The 21,318-nt window shown below is 31.9% G+C and overlaps 1 protein-coding gene across 1 annotated transcript in view; it reads right to left on the bottom strand.

The window, feature by feature from the left end:
• Window positions 1-3,510: 3,510 nt before the first annotated feature.
• Window positions 3,511-21,318, bottom strand: part of LOC127739380 (uncharacterized) — a 35,137-nt gene continuing 17,329 nt past the window's right edge. Inside the window, exons 6-16 of the mRNA XM_052251077.1 lie at window positions 20,279-20,442; window positions 19,099-19,456; window positions 16,863-17,173; window positions 16,256-16,297; window positions 15,323-15,396; window positions 14,883-15,057; window positions 14,110-14,339; window positions 13,169-13,285; window positions 12,724-12,869; window positions 7,768-7,911; window positions 3,511-6,165 (exon numbers count right to left, since the gene is read on the bottom strand). Coding sequence (XP_052107037.1) covers window positions 6,110-6,165; window positions 7,768-7,911; window positions 12,724-12,869; window positions 13,169-13,285; window positions 14,110-14,339; window positions 14,883-15,057; window positions 15,323-15,396; window positions 16,256-16,297; window positions 16,863-17,173; window positions 19,099-19,456; window positions 20,279-20,442 — 1,817 coding nt within the window. The 3' untranslated portion in view covers window positions 3,511-6,109. The remainder of the gene's footprint in view (window positions 6,166-7,767; window positions 7,912-12,723; window positions 12,870-13,168; window positions 13,286-14,109; window positions 14,340-14,882; window positions 15,058-15,322; window positions 15,397-16,255; window positions 16,298-16,862; window positions 17,174-19,098; window positions 19,457-20,278; window positions 20,443-21,318) is intronic.

The following is a 21,318-nucleotide window of genomic DNA, read 5'->3' as shown; positions in this document are numbered from 1 at the left end:
ATATTCCTTTAATAGTAACTTCTAACTAGAGCCTCTAAAGAGCCTGTGTCGCTCACCTTGGTCTATGTGCATATTAAACAAAGGACACAGATGGATTCATGACAAAATTGTTTTTTGGTGATGGTGATGTGTTTGTAGATCTTACTTTACTGAGCATTCTTGCTGCTTACAATTATCTCTATCCATAATGAACTTGGCCCAGTAGTTACAGTGGAAAATATTTTGTAAAAATTTACAAAAATTTACAAAATTTATGAAAATTGTAAAAAATTGACTATAAAGGGCAATAACTCCTTAAGGGGTCAATTGACAATTTTGGTCATGTTGACTTATTGGTAGATCTTACTTTGCTGTACATTATTGCTGTTTACAGTTTATCTCTATCTATAATAATATTCAAGATAATAACCAAAAGCTGCAAAATTTTCTTAAAATTACCAATTCAGCAACGTGTTGCCTGATTGGTCTGAAAATTTCAGGGCCGATAGATCTTGACCTAATGAACAATTTTATCCTGTCAGATTTGCTCTTAATGCTTTGGTTTCAGAGATATGAGCCAAAAACTGCATTTTACCCTATGTACTATTTTTTTAGCCATGTCGGCCATCTTGGTTCGCGGGCGGGGTCATCGGACACATTTTTTAAACTAGATACCCTAATGATGATTGAGGACAAGTTTGGTTAAATTTGTCTAGTAGTTTCAGAGGAGAAGATTTTTGTAAAACATTACAAAAATTTACGAAAAATGGTTAAAAATTGACTATAAAGGGCAATAACTCCTTAAGGGGTCAACTGACAATTTTGGTCAAGTTGACTTATTTGTAGATCTTACTTTGCTGAACATTATTGCTGTTTACAGTTTATCTCTATCTATAATAATATTCAAGATAATAACCAATAAACTGCTTCGCTGAGCGCAGCTGGATACGCCCGCAGAGGTTCAACCCTGAACAGTTGGGGCAAAAATGGACACAATATTCAAACTTGATACAGGTCTGAATTTGGATTGTATTAAATATTTGACATATAATAGGTTTCTGAATAAATGTAGTCAAAGAACTTGAAATTGGTTATATGAATTGAATTTATATTCAATTAAAGATTTCTTGCTGTTGTGCAATACACTGTGCTGTTGCGCAATAATGAGTAAATCTGTTGTCAGACTATAAACAATTAAATTTCAATTAATTCTCAATGTCATATTAGAAATTTATGAAAATGTAAAGGGAGCTTACATCAATAGATATAAACAATTCACCAAAGTTTCATGAGAATTGCTTACAGCATTTTTGAGTTATTGTTCGAAAACTGGAAAATCCCCCCTTTTTTAATGAATAAAACCCCACAACTCAGAATTGTAAAATGTAAAATTTATAAAATCGAAACAGAGCTTACATCAATAGATATAAACAATTCACCAAAGTTTCATAAGAACTGCTGAAAGCATTTTTGATTTTTTGTCTGAAAACTGGAAAATCCCCCTTTTTTTATGAATAAAACCCTGTAACTCGGAAACGTAAAATCTAAAATACATAAAAATCGAAAGGGAGCTCATGTCAATAGATATAAACAACTCACCACAATTTCTTGCAAGTTGGTGAAAGCATTCATGAGTTATTGTCCGAAAACTGGAAAATCCCCCTTTTTTTAATGAATAAAACCCCATAACTCGGAAACGTCAAATCTAAAATTTATAAAAAACAAAAGGGAGCTCACGTCAATAGATATAAACTATTCACCAAAGTTTTATGCAAATTGGTTTAAGTGTTTTTGTGTTAATGTCTGACATGTTGACGACAGATGGACAGAGGTATACCATAATACGTCCCGTAAACGGGCGTATAAAAACGACAAAATTTCCTTAAAATTACCAATTCAGGGGGCAGCAACCCAACAACGGGTTGTCCGATTCATCTGAAAATTTCAGGGCAGATAGATTTTGACCTGATAAACAATTTTACCCCATGTCAGATTTGCTCTAAATGCTTTAGTTTCAGAGATATAAGCCAAAATCTACATTTTACCCCTATGTTCTATTTTTAGCCATGGCAGCCATCTTGGTTGGTTGGCCGGGTCAACAGACACATTTTTTAAACTAGATACCCTAATAATGATTGTGGCCAAGTTTGGGCAAAATTGGCCCAGTAGTTTCAGAGGAGAAGATTTTTGTAAAAGTTTATGGACGACGGACGCCAAGTGATGAGAAAAGCTCACTTGGCCCTTTGGGCCAGGTGTGCTAAAAATAAATTAACAGCTAATCACTTCAAGACAATACAACATTTCTTTTTACTTAATTTAAAAGCAGTGTAAGGGAGGTCATCCAAACATACACAACACTGTACTTTAAATGTGTTTGGATTACCTCCCTTACACTGCTTTTAAATTGTCCATTAACCAGGAAACCCTTGTATTTCCCCCTTTTTTGCCCCTAATTCCTATAAGGTTTGAGCCATAACCCTCCAAAGTCATTCCTAACCATCCCTTTGTGGTATGGAAACTTGTGGTATAATTTCAGAGAGATTCATACACCATTCCACAAGTTATTGTCTGGTAACTAGAAAAATGCTTATTTGGGCCCTTTTTTGGCCCCTAATTCCTAGACTGTTAGGACCATAACCCCTAAAATCAATCTCAACCTTCCTTTTGTGGTTATAAACCTTGTGTTTAAATTTCATAGATTTCTATTTACTTATACTAAAGTTATTGTCCGGAAACCAAATGTCTTCGGACGACGACGACGACGTAATACCAATATGCAACTGCAAAAGTTTTTGCGGTCGTATAAAAAAACAATGGTGCAAAATGACAATATATGATTAAGATTTAGAGAAATTGTCAATAAATTCTAATAAGGGATTGATTGATAGCAGATACAAAATAGATACCTCCATCAGCAATAGCAAAGTTCATGATTTGCTAAGGGAAAACCCAAATCTAATCAAATTAATTTGGATAAGAAAAAAAAAGGAGGTGCACAAAGACATTATAAGTAAAAAATTTTGAGAAAGTATAATTAAATTCTGACCAGGGGTTAGGAGAAGCTGATACTAATATGTACTGTAGTGTACTGACAAGACTTAGTCCATGGCATGCCAAAGTAAACCCCCAAAAAATCATTTAGATGAAGAAATGTATTAGGTGTAAAGGTCCAGTTTTACAAAATTCTGCCAACAAGTTTTTGAGCAGTAATGGATACAAAAGTGGGATGAACAGATGAACAGATGAGTGAATGGAGAGAGTTTTAAAAAGCCCACCTTGGAACAACACATCAAGAAGCAAACTGTGATTTGTTATTTGTTCATTTGCTGTCACTGTAAAAACACACAAATGCGTTCAAAAAATTCCATATAACATACATTTAGGGCAAACAGCTATGTTTGTTTTCATAATACAGTGTATTGGCATTTTACCTTTATATCTATTTAACACGGGAAGGTCAAGTTGGTGGGTTGACAGATATATTGGTGATAATATTGACATTATACTTTTATAAAATAACAAACAAAATAATTTACATAATGTTTAATTCTGAAAGACTATATTTAGACAATAAACTATGATTTGAAGCTCATAAGTAAATTCATTACCATTATAATATTAGTCTAGTACAAAAATGATTGTATTATTAGTATATGAAACTGATTAATTTCTCCCAAATCCATGATAACATATTCAAACAACTAAGGACTTTTCAAATTTTCACACTATTACAGCATCAAAAAGGAATATGTGTCCATAGGACAACATGCGTAAGTAACATTTCCTCAATTTCATGTTCAGCAAACTGCGTCAAAAGACTCAAAACCCTAATTTGGAATTTTTGTTTGTTAAAGTTCACATCATAATGAACTTTTCAATTAAGTTTAAAATTGATCTGACCGTAACTTCATAGTAAACTTCATTGACCAAAACCTTTAACCTGATATTGGCTGGATAATCAGACAAAGGGATACACAGAGCAGAAAACATAAACATACCTGCAATACAAATTCTACCTTTTAAGTCACTAACCTAGAAAATTTTTAATGTCTAATCTTGAAATAAAATTTTCTAAGAACTATATTTTTATTATCAATTGAAAAAGCTTTTGTTCTTGTTCTCAAGTTTTTGATATAACTCTAGTATCAGCCATTGTACCTCTAGAAATAATCCTGAACAGCATCATGAACACAGGAGAAAAACATGATTTTGTGTAATATTCACAAAAAAATTTGTACATAACTTTAAAAATAAAATAAAATAAAATAAATATTGACTGTAACTTTAGATATTATTACATTGTTTTTATTAATGCGACAATTGTAACTGTTTGAACAAAGCAATAAATAAAGCTTGCATATTAATTTTTCTTCTTCCAACATGCCCAAGAATGGTATTACATTGTCTCCCATCATTTTTCATTATCAAAGATTCACAAAAAGTACTGCATTCATTTAAGTCTGAATTTGACAGAAGTTATGTTTCACGCTGTAAATAAATACACCTTTCAAGCACAATATAATGATAGAATGTTACAGTTTTGAATGATTATTTCTTTTTCCTATTAAAAGTTTCACAATTTTACAATATCAAAACAAATTGAAAACATGCATTTTTACTTCAGAGCGTAAATATTTACCAGAATTAAATATTCAGTGCAATATAAAATACAGTCTAGCATTAAATCATGCTTTATTCGTGCAAGTAAACATAGATTTTCAGGAAAGTACAAACATTTTACTGCAATTTTTTTCAGTATCCACTGACAACAAAAGAGTTGGTTATGTCAATGTTGAATAGAAGCTATGTTAACATATCATGATGCTATATCATTTTTTAATTCACTTTTTACAATAACTGTAACATTCTTCAAGTTAAGTTCCCAATTAAAATGTCTACCTCTTACCAAAAATAAAGTAGTGACTTTCAGCTCTGATAATGGTTATTCCATGAAAATTAATGATAATCAGAATGGTTAGATTGTATCTTCAGATGTTTCGAGGATATACTTACTTTTTGGCAAAATATTCAAAGCTGACAAAAAATAACTGATAATCATCATTCTAGCCATTAATATTGAAGGCCTTATTCCTTTTCTAAATCTCGACTTTGTCACTGAATCAACAAATTACACTTTATTGAATAGGAGCATACCGTTTAGTTGTTGTAAAAGTTATCAGCATCACAGAAATAAATGGTAAACAATGTGAAAGACTATAAATGACAGTGGTATACAATATCATTCACACATTGGAGACAAAAACATCCAAAATTTACAGTTGATATAATCTTGAAAGATTATTTATTCAAACTAAAGCTTCTGACAAAGCACAATAGAAAACCATATAAAAAAGTTTTGTGATCTTTGTCGTTGTAAACAACACATATTTAAGTACAATCTGAATAAAGTAGGATCACAAAACTGACATTGTTCATAAGGCAAAAATGACAACAGAAACAATTCTCTTCTACCTGAGGTCTTATTGGCAAAAACAAAACAACAGGTAAATCAATAGTATGTGAATTGATGTTCATGGTAACAAGTATGTGTTGTTGGGACTTCTTAAAAGTTTGATTTGAAATTTTTTGTAATGTTTTGAAAAAGCCAAGTTCATAGAAATATTAGTAAACAGATACTTTTAGAAAAGAACACTGACAAACCTTGAAAAAACAGTAAAATGTCCTGTACTTTTATTTCATAAATGGCTGACTGTTAAGGAATAACAGTTCAGTGTTTTATAAGTTCCCATTACCAAATCTCTAATTGGCAACTCTATAAACACCGGGCTGTTATTCCTAGTAAAACATTTGAATTAATTTAAAAATGTGGACTTTCATGAGCAACACTGAGGCCAATAACTCTGACCTTCAACTGTGAAATTTTATTTGCATTTCATATTGCATTAGAATAAATTAAAGTACTGTTATGAAGTTATCTACATACACATTTGTCCACAGGGGACAACTGAAAAGCAATAATATCTCAGATCAGTATAATGTACATCATATACATTTATTATAAAAATAATCTTAGTTTGGCAAGGACAGTTATTGTTGTTAAACTGGACTGGCCAAAAAGGGACATAGGAAAAACCATTTCTAATTAACTATCAGTAAATATCACAGCTCTTTAATCTTGTTCTGTTTTGTTGTAAGGAGGTAGATCTGGCATAGAAAAATTTGCTCCTGAAACATTAAACAAAATGATTTTATTGATATATATCTATCTAATACTGTATATTAAGATCTACAACTTGTAAATTCACAGTGCAATGTTGGTTATTAGTCATCATTGAGTTAGTCGTTAGAATAATGTATAGTGAGTTAAATTTGCGGGTGTAAAATTTCGCAATTTAGGGTCAACAAAGTATACGGAAAATTTTGGCGGTTTTTATTGTGGTGGATTCTTAAATCCCAATTAAATATTTTTGCCGATACTCAAATAATTGAAGTTAAAATATTGTAAAAATTGACAAACAAGTTTCTATTGTTATGGTTAATTGATATTTATTTTACCTGAATGACATATTATTTATTGATCATATTCTGATACAGTTAATAAATAGAATATCAGTAAATTAGATATTTGTCACAGGTATACAAACTTCTTGTAAATTTTACGGTTGATTAGTAATCAAATTGACCGGACCTTTGATGTACTTCTTATTAGGTTATACAATTATCAAGCGTGACTTACAACTCTTAATTTTATTTGACACTAATTTTTAAGGGTATACACAACTGACAGTCACTTTATAAAATGCATATATGTACAATGCCCTTTGGCATTTATGATGTTAAAACTAACATATACTGTGATTGACCTACCCACAGAAAAAAAAGATCATTTACATAACACTTTAGCTGTTAGAAAGTACCGAACGTCTCCAAAAATTTTCGCAGTTTTCTCTCTCGCAATTTTCATTTATTGGCCAAAAATAAGTGAAAATAAACACCCCATGAAAAATAACCCACTATATGGTATTACAGAACATTTACCGGATTGTAGAAGTTACAGTCTCACTTTAAAAGTACATGCAAATAATATTTGCCATTCTACATTGACAAACAAATGGTAAGCAGTGTTGTGTGTTTAATAGATCAATGATTGTAGTTGGGTTTTAACCCTTTTGAGAAGTTACGCCTAATTTTGTCTTCAATTGAATGTATGAAGCTTAATACTGTAAATTCAGAAATTATTGCGAGGTTTTTATTAATACGAATAATGCGACTGGGTGAGTATCGCAATAATAAGAACTCGCATTCTGATAACTGAAACATAGACCTGTATGCAGATTTTTTCATAATCCCAATAATTTAACTTGCATTTCAGAACAACAACATGTGAATGACATATAAATATAAACCTTTGATGTTCTACATTAACACATTTAGCTGTGTTACCTTTCACTAGCTTTACTCCTTAGAAGAGAAATTGCAAATACCAATTTTAATGTCGTTGATGTGACAAGGATAAGGATAAGATCTATAACCACCTGAATTGGTGGCATACCTCCTACCATGAGACCCCTTGTTCTGTACAGTATGGACTGAATGAAACCATGACAAGGATAAGGATTAGATCTATAACCACCTGAATTGGTGGCACACCTCCTACCATGAGACTGCTTGTTCTGTAAAGTATGGACTGTATGAAACCATACATTTCATGATTGTCATGTGTGCACAGTTACAAGTACCTATAGTAAATCTTGACTTTTGACTGTTATCCACCAATTATCAAGTAATAATGGATGGAGATAATAAAATTTAAAATGTAGTGCTTACCTCGTCTATGATACATTAAGATATAAGCATTTTTGAAATCTTGCTGTTTAGGAGATTGTTGAGTGACATTCTCATCATTATAATAATACCATGTATTATCTATTGAATGTTTTGTAAAACAAGTATAGTGTCCTGAGTTTAAATCTGAAATAAAATTTTAAAAAACATAAAAACTTAGAGCAATGATTAGAGGGAAAAACATGGGGCCTATTATATGTACTCATTTCTTAATATTGTCTATGTTTAAGTACACTTGCAGAAACTAATGAAATACAGCACCTGACACCTTATACAAAAATGTTGTATCAAAAACAAACCAAAATAAAATGCTCCGCAGGGCGCAGCTTGATACGACTGCAGAGGTCGAACCCTGAACAGTTGGGGCAAGTATGGACACAACATTCAAGCTTGATACAGCTTTGCATTTGGATTGTGATTAAATATTTGACACAGCATAGGTTTCTGACACAGAATGAATGTGGTCTAAGAACTTAAAAATTTTAAATTGCACATTCACCTATTATGGTCCAATATCCAAAATCTAAATACATGGTTAGATTCAGCATATCAAAGAACCCCAAGATTTCAATTTTTCATGAAATCAAACAAAGTTTAATTTTGGACCCTTTTGACCTCAATGTGGACAAAGTTGATAACAGGGCCCAAAAATCAAAAATCTAAATACATGGTTAGATTCAGCATATCAAAGAACCCCATATATTCAATTTTTGTTGAAATCAAACAAAGTTTAATTTTGGACCCCGATTTGGACCAACTTGAAAACTGGGCCCATAATCAAAAATCTAAATACATGTTTAGATTCAGCATATCAAAGAACCCTAAGAATTCATTTTTTGTTAAAATCAAACTAAGTTTAATTTTGGACCCTTTGGACCTTAATGTAGACCAATTTGAAAATGGAACCAAAAATTAAGAATCTAAATACACGGTTAGATTCGGCATATCAAAGAACCCCAATAATTCAATTTTTGATGAAATCAAACAAAGTTTAATTTTGGACCCTTTGGACCTCAATGTGGACCAATTTAAAAACGGGGCCCAAAATCCAAAAACTAAATACACGGTTAGATTCAGCATATTAAAGAACCCCAAGAATTCAAGAATAAAACCCCATTGAAATTGGTCAAGAAATAAGCAATTTATACGAAGTATCTTCTTTTGCACAATACTGTGCAATTAAATATTTCTTGCTATTGCGCAATACTGTACAATTGACAATTTCTTGCTATTGCGCAATATTGTGCTATTGGATATTTCTTGCTATTGCGCAATACTGTGCAATTGAAGATTTCTTGCTATTGCGCAATACTGTGCAATTAAAGATTTCTTGCTATTGTGCAATACTGTGCAATTGAAAATTTCTTGCTATTGCACAATACTAATTATATAATAATTTACATATCCTGTTTGGTGTGTATCTCCTACCATATCATTATTATTTGCTGTTAAATATAAATCAGAAATAACCGACTTAAAATGGAAAATTTTAAAAGAAAAAAATAAGGAAAACCCCCCCCCCCCCCCAAATTTTTTGAACCCCCTTAGGATTCATCACCCCCAAACTCAATCCCAGCCTTCCCTTTGTGGTATGGTACCTTGCAGTACAATTTCAGAGAGATCCATACACTTGAACACAAGTTATTGTCTGGAAACTAGAAAAATGTGTTTTTTGGCCCCTTTTTGGCCCCAAATTCCTAAATGTTTAGGGCAATTACCCCAAAACTCAAACCCAGCTTTCCCTTTGTGATATGGAACCTTGTAGTACAATTTCAGAAAGATCCATACACTTACACACAAGTTATTGTCCTGAAACTAGAAAAATGCTTGTTTTTTGCCCCTTTTTGGCCCCTAATTCCTAAAATATTGAGGCAATTGCCCGCATCATCAATCCCAGCCTTCCCTTTGTGGTATGGTACATTGCAGTACAATTTCAGAGAGATTCATACACTTGAACACAAGTTATTGTCTGGAAACTAGAAAAATTCTTATTTTTGGCCCCTTTTTGGCCCCCAATTCCTAAACATTTCGCCAAATTACCCCCAAACTCAAACCCAGCTTTCCCTTTGTGATATGGAACCTTGCAGTACAATTTCAGAAAGATCCATACACTTACACACAAGTTATTGTCATGAAACTAGAAAAATGCTTGTTTTTTTGCCCTTTTTTGGCCCCTAATTCCTAAAATTTTGAGGCAATTACCCCCAAAATCAATCCCAGCATTCCTTTTGTGATATGGAACCTTGTGGTACAATGTCAGAGAGATCCATACACTAACACACAAGTTATGTCTGGAAGTTACAAAAATGCTTATTTTTGGCCCCTAATTCCTTTACTGTTGGTACCATAACCCCCAAAATCAATCCCAACCTTCCTTTTGTGGTATTGAACCTTGTGGTAAAATTTCATAGAGATCCATTCACTTAAACTAAAGTTAGAGTACGAAAACCAATGTGTCTTCGGACGACGCCGGACGACGCCAGACGACGACGACGCCAACGTCATACCAATATACGACCACAAAAATTTTTTGGCGGTCGTATAACAATAAAATAAATTATTCCTTTAACAAAACTTCCTTGTAATTCATAAAGCAATACATTGTATATTATTAATGAAATAAATCTTGTTACATTAATTTGCCCATAAAATGTCCAATACCTAAAATTACTTCTGGTAAGGCCACACCAATTTGATTAATAGTTCTTCGGACAAAAACTCAAAAAAATATGGGGCGAGCGAGCGAAATTTTTTTGTTTTTATATATTTCTTGAAAATGAGTTTTTTTTTCAGGTGAGTGCTCTACAAGTGAAGAGACGGTATAATTTTTTTTTTAAATTGTGTGATTTAGAAGTTGTACAATTTATGTACGTTATAACTGGGTTATTTCATAGAAAAACAAGGAGCAACAGATGCTCTAATGCATACAATTTGATTTATTGGTGCCTGTACCATATCAGACTTTCTTGTCTCACTGTGGTTTACTTAATTTTGGTTATTTCCTTCAAGTAAGCTTTGGAGGACTCGGTGGCCAAGTGGTCTAAGTAGATCTAGTACTGTAATCACTAGCCAGTCAACACTGTGTTTGTGAGTTCGAACCCCACTTGTGCGGGTGCACTCGACTCCAATCTTAATTGACTAGGATTGTCAGTTTTCCTATCGAAGGTCGGTGGTTTTCTCCGGGCACTCCGGCTTCCTCCACCAATAAAAACTGGCCGCCACGAAATAACCCAAATGTGGCGCTTAAAAGTGGCGTCAAAACACCAACAATCAATCAATCAAGTAAGCTTTGTCTATGTGAATTTTCATTTAAATCCATATATATATTTAGGAAGCATAGCAGATGCAGTTTTACAAGAGGAAGTATGTTGGTTAGGTAAATAACACATGTTGAATAAAATTAAAATATGTGTATGTATCCAAAAAAATGCCCCCAAAAGATATTTGATAGTTTTCATTATATGGTAATAATTGTTTATTGTTGTAGTTCAGTGTTTCTGTTGGTCCGTTGTTTTTCTCTTATAGATTATGTGTTTCCCTCGGTTTTAGTTTGTTACCCGGATTTGTTTTTGTTTAATCGAATTATGACTATTGAACAGCGGTATACTACTGTTGCCCTTATTTATTGGCTGCTTGACATCCAGTTGGAACTATTTATGCATATTTAGGATCAAAATAATGAGTGAGGTGAATATTTCTTGCTTTGTACTAAAACAACATCCTGAGTAAGATAGTTATATTGCTATACATGTAGATCCAAATGTATTAAAATATTCCTTTAAAATACCTGTCACCCCATTCACATGCATTTTCATTACTGAGCAAAAACTCTTTCCTTTTGCTCCTAAAAGCTGTTATGCATTTAAAACTCTTTAGCTTGACTAGAAGTGGTTGACCCAATTACACCCCCTAATTATTATGAACATGCCAATCACCTTGGTCTCATAGGAACTCTTTTAATTCCCCCCACCAAAAGAAGAGTTCTGCTTGCATGCCAAAAGACTAACAAGGGGATATGGGGTTTCATCAACATCAAATACTTCTGTGATTTTTTAAAAAGTTCATGGGAATTTACAATTCATTTCATCCAAAAGATAGATAGGTCTATGCCTGTTGGAACAAGGATCGGGGTGACGATGGTTCTAACAAATATTGATGTGTTTGTGGTCATTTAATGATCTTTTATTTTTGCAACCTAGAACAGGTCTTTAAAGGTAAAACAGAAAGCATTTTGGATAACTGTGTGTTCAATAACTATTTGTCCACGGCAATGACACAACTGCATGGTGGCATCCTGATTTTTGACCTTTTATTTACAAATCAATTTATCACATGTGTGTTTAAAACGATAGGAGCATTATATGCAACAGAAAAGCGTTTATGTGAGAAAAAAATTCAAGGAGAAACTAATTTTGGAGCGGCATGCGGACCAATAATTTGCGGAAGCAGTAATTTTTTTTTATTGAAAAGTCAATTTCTCCAAAACAGGAGCAGGAAAATCCAAAGAACTATTAATCAAATTGGTGTGGCCTAATGTATATTCAGCAAATATATAATTACATACAAATGGTATTTCACAAGATCATGTGCTTTAAACAGGTAATGATATAGTCTAAATAAATTTGTTCTTTTAATGTTGTCATTTGCCATAAAACACCTACCCAATTTTCTTTCCTGTTTTTTTTTTTTTATTTGTGGTACCTGAACTGTTAGGGAAAATGAATATCAATGGATATACATGAGGCAAGATTCCAAAAATAAACTTGAGAAACCACAAAATATCAAAAGAGCAGTATTTTAATCATGTAATTCATTTTGACAGTTACTATCTGTATTTCTATCAAATATAATAAATATGTACACCAATAACTGTTTTTACAGGTTTTTTTTTTTTTTTTGTAATATTCTAAGCACAATGTATATCATTATCAAACATACCTCCAAAATGACAGACAATACTGTTTAAATCATAAGTGAGATCACAAGTGACTGGTCCCGATATATGTCGAGGAAGACAAAGACCTTCCAAAGGAAAGTCTACTTCACTATCCACTTTAACGCTTACCATCTCATGGTACACAAATCTGAAGATAGATGTTGTATTAATTCATAAAAACTTTTAGTTTGTATAGGGTTTCTTAAAACCCTGTGTGTCGCCTCTTGTAGTAGAAGTCAGGTTAAAATTATAATGTTAACTGCCAAAACTAAGTCCAATGGTCAGTAAAATACGGAAAATTTTAAAATTAATTAAAAAAAACATTTGACAAGATCATTTGAGAATATGTTATTGATAAATTGGACTTTATTTACATCTTTATTCAATATTTTGTCCATGTTATGTGTGGATATTTTGAAGTTTATGGTAATGCTCAGGTGTACCTACCTTTTTAAATGTATAATAAGTACATCAGGATATCTCCATACCGTCATACTCTTACTAGCACATTGATTCTGTTGACAACGTGGACAAAACCAAGGATTATGCTTATCTAACGTCTCACTAAAATGCAATAATATAAAGACTTATAAATAAGTAGAAAGAAAAATTTTTCCTTATGATTTTAATTCTGAATTAATCATTGAATGTAAAATGCTGCAACATCAAATATTATTCACAATAAAATATTTGCATATATTCTTTCAGCTTTCTATTAAATTAAATTTATTTTCAGCTATACAATTGAGGGTGGAAAGGTAAAATTTCTAATGAAATCTTCATCAGGAAAAAGTTTTATCAGTCAACACAATCAGTCTCTTTACAGAAATTAAACCCATGTAGCCATGAGATCAGTAAACATAAGCAGTTTTTATATGGACGTTACATTAAGTATTTGTCCACCTAATCCACAGCTATCATTGATCTTTCAATTGAGTTTGCATTTGCAGACCTTTGTATTTATTTTCAGATTGTTTGGTTTGTTACTTTTGTTCCAAATATGCTGTACTCTTGTGTAATTTATATTGATTTGCAATATTGGGTGTCTCCCTATTGAAATATGCCATGTTCTGCATGTTCCTATTCAGTAATATGAAGAATAAATGGGTTGGTGTCTCATGATAATAGCTGAACTTTTATGGATATGTGTACTAAGTACAAGAAGATATGCTTAAACAAGTCCAATATTTACTGTGCATCTACTCCAAATGATATAAGAATCTGGAACATCAACCTTCACGAATAAAAATTAAGTTTCATAAATAAACAAAACAAATACACTTGACGTTTGTTTTGTATTGGATTTTCAACAATGAGCAAAACCCATAACTATTTACTGAAATGTAAAATGTTGGCTGTTTAAAGAAAATGAACTAATTAAGGCAAACCTTTCAGTGAAAGCTTGAATACAATCATAAATGGACAATGGCAGAGTGGGTCTAAGATCCATCATGGATGGATGATCTACAGACGATTCCATTCTTTCTATCACAGATAACTGAACATCATCGAGGCAAACACAAAGTGTATCTCCAGGACGTAATGAGACCTGTCCATCACGTGGTAACATACATCCTGTACATTTAGCTGTGTATACACATCTAGAACATCTACTTCCCTGGAAACAAACAAACAAAAATGCATTCTGAATTGAGAAATAAAAGTCGTTTTTCTATAGATTATTGAATGAAAGTATTCAATGTATGAATTCATTGTTTGATAACATATATGCTGGACTATAAAACAATAAAATCTATCAAGTTCAAAGTGTTCTAATTGGTCAAGAAAACCATACATTAAAGTTACAGATATCCAGTTTTATATTCCTAGTTTGAATTATCTTCATTCAAATATACCATGGTTGATACTGACAAATATCATCTGATAAAAGTTACATATATATCTACAAAATAAAATTAAGATGCCAATACAATGGAATGGCAACTATCAAATTATGTATTTATTACTTCATAAATACACAACTTATTTGAAAATGTGACATTTGAATAATGCAAAATTAAAGTTCATACCATAAATACTACAAAGTTTAATGATTCAGGTTCACATGATGTTAAATAGATAACTCAAACACTTGTTGGTTGCCTTTATTCCTTATTTATGCTAAAAAAAAAAAGGGGAGACAATTCAGCTGAACACTTACCTGTGCATCTGTTGTCAACAAATTGAACTGACAAGCATCAGGAACAATTTGTTCAATACACTCATACAGCTGAGCTCCAAACATCTGACTAGATAGATATAATACACGTGGGTGACCCAGTAAATTCCTTTGTTCTTGTACTGTTTGACAGAAAGTCACATCCACCAGTAACATCCTAAAATATATACATGAAGGCATTGACACAGAGAGGAATATTACATAAACATCACTAAAATAGTTTTAGGCTAAATATTTTTCTATTTTGGTACTTTTTTGTACTTTGAAATAGACAACTGCAATTTTGAAAATAACCCTTTTATATGTTCATACAGTAAATATCTTGACAGTTAACATATAAAATCTACCGACACCTTGAAAAACATAATGTTGCATTCTTCATGAATATGAACATAAACAGAATTCTTCCTTAACGTTTATACCTTTCCTCATTGTTTTTATCTGAATCAGCCAACTGAGTAAAGTCTTCTGTCATGACTGCAGCACATGAACACACCTAAAAATATAAAAAGACTATGGTCACAAGTGAAGTTTATGAGGCAACTTTACAGAAAGAAAAGAGTGCAATGATGATTTATTTTTTTCTTATTTTACAATTTATAATTTAAATACAGTTTGATACTAACAACAATGCTTTTAAGACATGAAAAAACTAAGAACTTTATAGAAATATATAATTGCCCAACTACAAACTGCTAGCTTGCATTTACAAAATGTTCTTCCATTAATGTGAATATTTGTGTTATTGTGTGGTGCATAGAAGTTGTGTGCATATTAGGCACTCACCCACTGGCTTACTCGCCAAGACTAGTAAAATTGGAAAGGGGCGAGTGATAAACAAAATGCACTCTTCCATATTAGCGAGTAATGTATTTTGAAATAGCACCTAGGGCATGTTGCACGATTTTTTTCAAAAAAGTGTGGGGTTTTTGTTCATATTATTTTGATACAACGATTTGTACAACATTTCATGATAAAGAACAAGGCTAAGTTAAGAAAAGACAATAACCCTTAAGAACACACAATACAAAAAGGAAAAGGAAAGAGTAGGAAAATAAAAGATTTAGCAGTGAATCAACAATCAATATCCTGTCCAATTTGTGTAATTTATCCTGTTACTTATACTTGCAAATGAACTGATAAAAACCAGGAATTAATCCATAGTTGTTCAACAATAAAGAAAATTCAATCCGTAGAGCTAGAGGACCTTAAATCGGGTGAGTAGTTCCAATAAGTACTCATCCTATTTGCCACGTGTTGAAAAAACCTATTTTTTACACTGTAGAAGCATCCATTAAAATTCTACCTCTGAAATTCACAACATCATCCTACTTTTTATCTTAAATAGTACTCACAGGACACAGAAAATTCTCTTGACCATAATGTAGTAAAGACATCTGGAAATAAAACAAATTGAAATGTTTTATGTTAAGTATTCTGGTAAATATACCAGTCTTCAAAAAACTTTTTAACTTAACATATTAGGTTAAATTCTTACAAATACAATACAAAAATTACCAAGTAAATGTCTAATCAATCTCCCCATAATCATGTTCAGAAAGGAGAAAAAAAAACACATTTGGCCAAAAAAAAACTATTTTGTATAAATCAACTTGGAAAAATATGTGCACATCAAAGGCACAACTTTATATTGGTTGTGATAATTGAACAGTTATAAGAAAACTGCTCTTAAACTGTTCTATTGTTTCATAGCTTTGCTCAATGTTTTCATTTCATTTCAAAGGAAATATAGCTGGAAAACTGCATTTTGTCAGCCCTTTTTATTTTTCTCAGATCAACATCTTCCTCATTATGTCTTTCATCTTTTCAATCCTATGCATTTGTGAGTGTAATATTGAGATAAAAGGTAAATCATTAAAGATAGATCTTGTTTTAAGTTAAATTATACCCTGCCCAAAGTTTTTACAGGCCTAAATCAAGTAATTTCTGCAAATTATCTACCTCAAGACAGCTGTGACAAAATGTAGCTCCGCATGTTTTGTGAACTAGTAACTCAGAATCAGCCAATTCTTCTAGACATATTGAGCACGATTTCCACTGGTCTACAGTTACAACTCTGTCTTTAGACAAATCTGGACTGACTTTGTTTTGATCTGCCGTCAACTGCTTGTCATCATCTTCTAAGGTAGTGACAGATGACCACTGGACATCTGATACCTCATCCACTGCTAAAGGTGTGCTACCCTCCTGAAGTGACCACTGTCCAATTGTAAAGTCAGTTGTGCCATTAATCACTTCAGATTCTTTAGAGTCTGAGAAATAAAAAGATTTCTCAAGAAGTTTATATAATGCAACATTCAAGAAATTTCAAAAAAATATTAACATCTTTCTTTGATAATAAGCTGATATTGTGAACTATATTAACCAAAAACCTTTATCATGATGCACACTACCATATTTCCAAGTTTAGTGAACCCAAAATCTGTGTCAAATACTTATTTGGAATAATGATACAAATAAAAAGTTCACATTATAATGAACATGCGTTCTAAGTTTCAAGTTGATATGACAACAACTTCAGGGTAAACTACCTTAACCAATAAACTGCTTTGCTGAGCGCAGCTGGATACGCCCGCAGAGGTCTAACCCTGAACAGTTGGGGCAAAAATGGACACAATATTCAAGCTTGATACAGGTCTGAATTTGGATTGTAATTAAATATTTGACATACATCTATTATAGGTTTCTGAATAAATGTAGTCAAAGAACTTGAAGTTGGTTATATGAATTGAATTTATATTCAATTAAAGATTTCTTGCTGTTGTGCAATACACTGTGCTGTTGCACAATATTTAGTAAATCTGTTGTCAGACTATAAACAAATAAAATTTATAAAATTCTTAAGGGAGCTTACATCAATAGATATAAACAGTTTACCAAAGTTTCATACGAATTGCTGAAAGCATTTTTGAGTTTTTGTCTGAAAACTGGAAAATTCCCCCTTTTTTAATGAATAAACCCCATAATTCGGAAATGTAAAATCTAAAATTTATAAAATTCTAAAGGGAGCTTACATCAATAGATATCAACAATTCATCAAAGTTTCATGAGAACTGCTGAAAGCATTTTTGAGTTATTGTCCGAAAACTGGAAAATCCCCCTTTTTTTTTATGAATAAAACCCCATAACTCGGAAACATAAAATCTAAAATTTATAAAAAACGAAAGAGAGCTCACGTCAATAGATATAAACAATTCACCAAAGTTTTAAGCAAATTGGTTAAAGCGTTTTTGAGTTAATGTCCGACATGTTGACGACGGACGGACAGACGGACGTACAACGGTATACCATAATACGTCCCGTAAACGGGCGTATAAAAACTTTAACCTGATACTGGACAGATGAGTGGACGAAGACGCAAAAAACATAATGCCTCCACTCCTACCAAAGGCGGTACATAAAAATTAAATAGGTGAATGTTGGTTAAATGTCAAAGTTTTAGATTCATTCCACTACTTCATAGCAAAAAATGCCATAAAAACTGCACTAAAATATCTCAGTTTACAGTTCTTTATACAATTTTAAAATGAGCATAGGGATTTCAATTTGTAATTTTCATGCTGATAAAGGCCATGTTATAGCATTCTGTTGTCCATTTACCAGTCCTTCTGAATATGCCATGGGATAACTTTATTTGTCAAAATATTTGCTAATATCTAATTGTCTTTCAACAAGTCAATTTTAGGGATTTCAGATATAGTGATTAAGATTATAACACAATGCTGACTGTTGTACCCCTATTTTTGACAACTTTACCTATTATGTCTTTTTGTTTTGTTCACACATTGATGTCAATATAATAGAATTTTGTGCGACTGTCATACAAGTGAGAGGTTTAGCTAGCTATAAAACCAGGCTTAATCCACCATTTTCTACATAAGGAAATGCCTTTACCAAGTTAGGAATATGACAGTTGTTTTCCATTCGTTTGATGTGTTTGAGCTTTTGATTTTGCCATTTGATAAGGGGACTTCCCGTTTACCTTGGAGTTCGGTATTTTCATTATTTTACTTTTTGCTCTTGACTTACATGTAAAACTGTCAATATAAGAGAAATAGGTGCATCACACTTTCATGGTACATCTGTTTATAAATTATTGGAGATAATTTAATTGGTTAAAAACTGTTTTGTTATTATATCTAATCAGCCTTTCTCTCGGTTTATATTTACAACATACCAATAGATATTTTTGTATTTTCTTTAGGCCATGAATATTGAAGTGTGGAGTCAGTTCCCCAACCATTCTCTATCACGACATCAGGACTAACGACAGATTCCACAAAATTATCATTCACTTTACAAGCTGTTCCTGAAGCAAATGAACTGCTTCCAAAATCTCTGTACATATTTGATGCAGTGAAAGTTCCAACTTGACTGAAAATGTCATTTTCTTTATTTGCTGCAGAGGTCATAGAGGTTACAGAAGAGTCTTGTGTTTCTATCCCACTTCCTAACATTGCTGCAAAAGGGGTAATCTCAAAAGCATATAACTTCCTTGATGAGCTGTTAATGTATCTTAACATAGTTGTATCATCCTGAAACAAAGAAGATTGAAACTAATGTATATTTCTGCAGGGGAATCTTCATTTTTAAATATATTTTGTGTAACATGTAAACTTATAAACATGTAATTAATAAAACTACTTTCATGCATTCCTTATAACTCTTGACATTAAGTGCAGCCTCTTTTTCTTAAAAACTGTCATTCAACATTTCTCTTTAAGTATTGGAATTTGCATATATAAGGAAAGATAGCAAAAGACTTGTACGAATACATCTAAATGCTAAAAAAGAAGATGTCAAACTTAAAGATCATAATTTATGCCAGTTATCATGGTAAGCCACAACTCGTCTTATGATACATACATATAACAAATATCACAAGTCTATGTCAAAGACAAGAGAGATTTTGTCTAGACATGCCAATACCTAAAAAAACATTCCCAGGAATACCAATATTTACAAAAATTAACTGCTATTAGATTCAAAAGTCAAATTTCAGTTATGATGGTACACCTGATAGCTAAATGTAAGATATATTGCTACAAGATGTCTAAAAGAGAGATGACAATTGAAGTAAAATATCTGCTGATGTTGCTGCTATTTAATTAGTTATCAATTAAAAAGTGAAAAAAGGTCACAAAATATGTCAATTCCCATATTAATGGCATAAATGAACTTTTGGCACTAAAATAACTCGACTTCATATTTCTACTTATTATATGAATAAAATTAACATCATTTTGAAAGAATTAAGGAATTTTACTATTTTTGTAATTTCAGGGGCCAAAGGTTAATGGTTCTAATCATACTGCCTCCTTTTTTCAACACGAAGTTTGTATAATCAGTCAACTTACAACAATTCTAGCCACATGATGATCTAAAACTTCAGCCATAATGATATTGTTGTCTGTTTTAGTCATATGACGTAGAATGTCTTTAACTTTACTGATGCGATCCCTCTTATCCATTGTCATGAGATATTGTGTGGGAGTGTTGTCTACTGATAAATACATAACACCTAAAAATTTTAAAAAATATTAAATAATGTTATAGGATGCTAAAATGGTCTCATAAATGGTCATTGGACTATAGGTTTCTGTTTAGAATATTATTTTCAGTGCAATGTGATTTATCAATAACTACATTACATGTATGTTTCTTAAGAATCTGTACTTTTGATTGGCTGAAAACACTCGTGAGGCATTCCAAAATTTTATTTCATTTTTCAATAAAATTCAACATTTAATGACTGCATGTGTTGATCGTATGCACATTCAGGCTTTATACAAAATATGTTTCGGTATATGCTTTTACACCCCAATTAAATTACAAAAAGAAGCATTCAATGCTTAATTGAAATAGTTTCATTACTAATTCGGTCATTGAAGAAACCATAATCAAAAATAAGCAGTTATGTCTACTTCCCTTTGATCTTGTTACATCCAAATCTATTTAAGGTATTCAACATAAAAGAGTAAGGAAATAAACAAAAACTGATGTTAAATTCATGAAAAAACTCGTGAAAAATGTTTCATGTTTATATTTGTGTGCATCCACTTGAGGGAATTTATCCAAAAGTGGTTATTTTGCACTCAGCTTTTAATAGTATTTTTATTGATAAAGCAAACAACGATAAAAATTGTCATTCAAATTATACTCATTGTTGTTGTCATACCCCTTTTTATTTTTGTGGGTTAATCTTAGTAAGCTAACTAATATAAAGAAACACAAGAGTGCACACGCTGAAATGTCTCGCTTTCTTTACTAACCATTGATTTTATGTTGATAGCCCTAAATACAAAGCTTTACTACAAGTAACACATAAACTTATCAAGATCCAAGAAAATGAGGTCAAGGTCAGATAAACCAAACGAGAAATACATGTACACCTTAC

Source organism: Mytilus californianus, unplaced genomic scaffold (assembly GCF_021869535.1).
Source record: "Mytilus californianus isolate M0D057914Y unplaced genomic scaffold, xbMytCali1.0.p SCAF_4, whole genome shotgun sequence".
Lineage (NCBI taxonomy): Eukaryota > Metazoa > Mollusca > Bivalvia > Mytilida > Mytilidae > Mytilus > Mytilus californianus.
The sequence above is the reverse complement of the archived record's forward strand: the minus strand, read 5'-3'. Positions and strand labels throughout refer to the sequence as shown.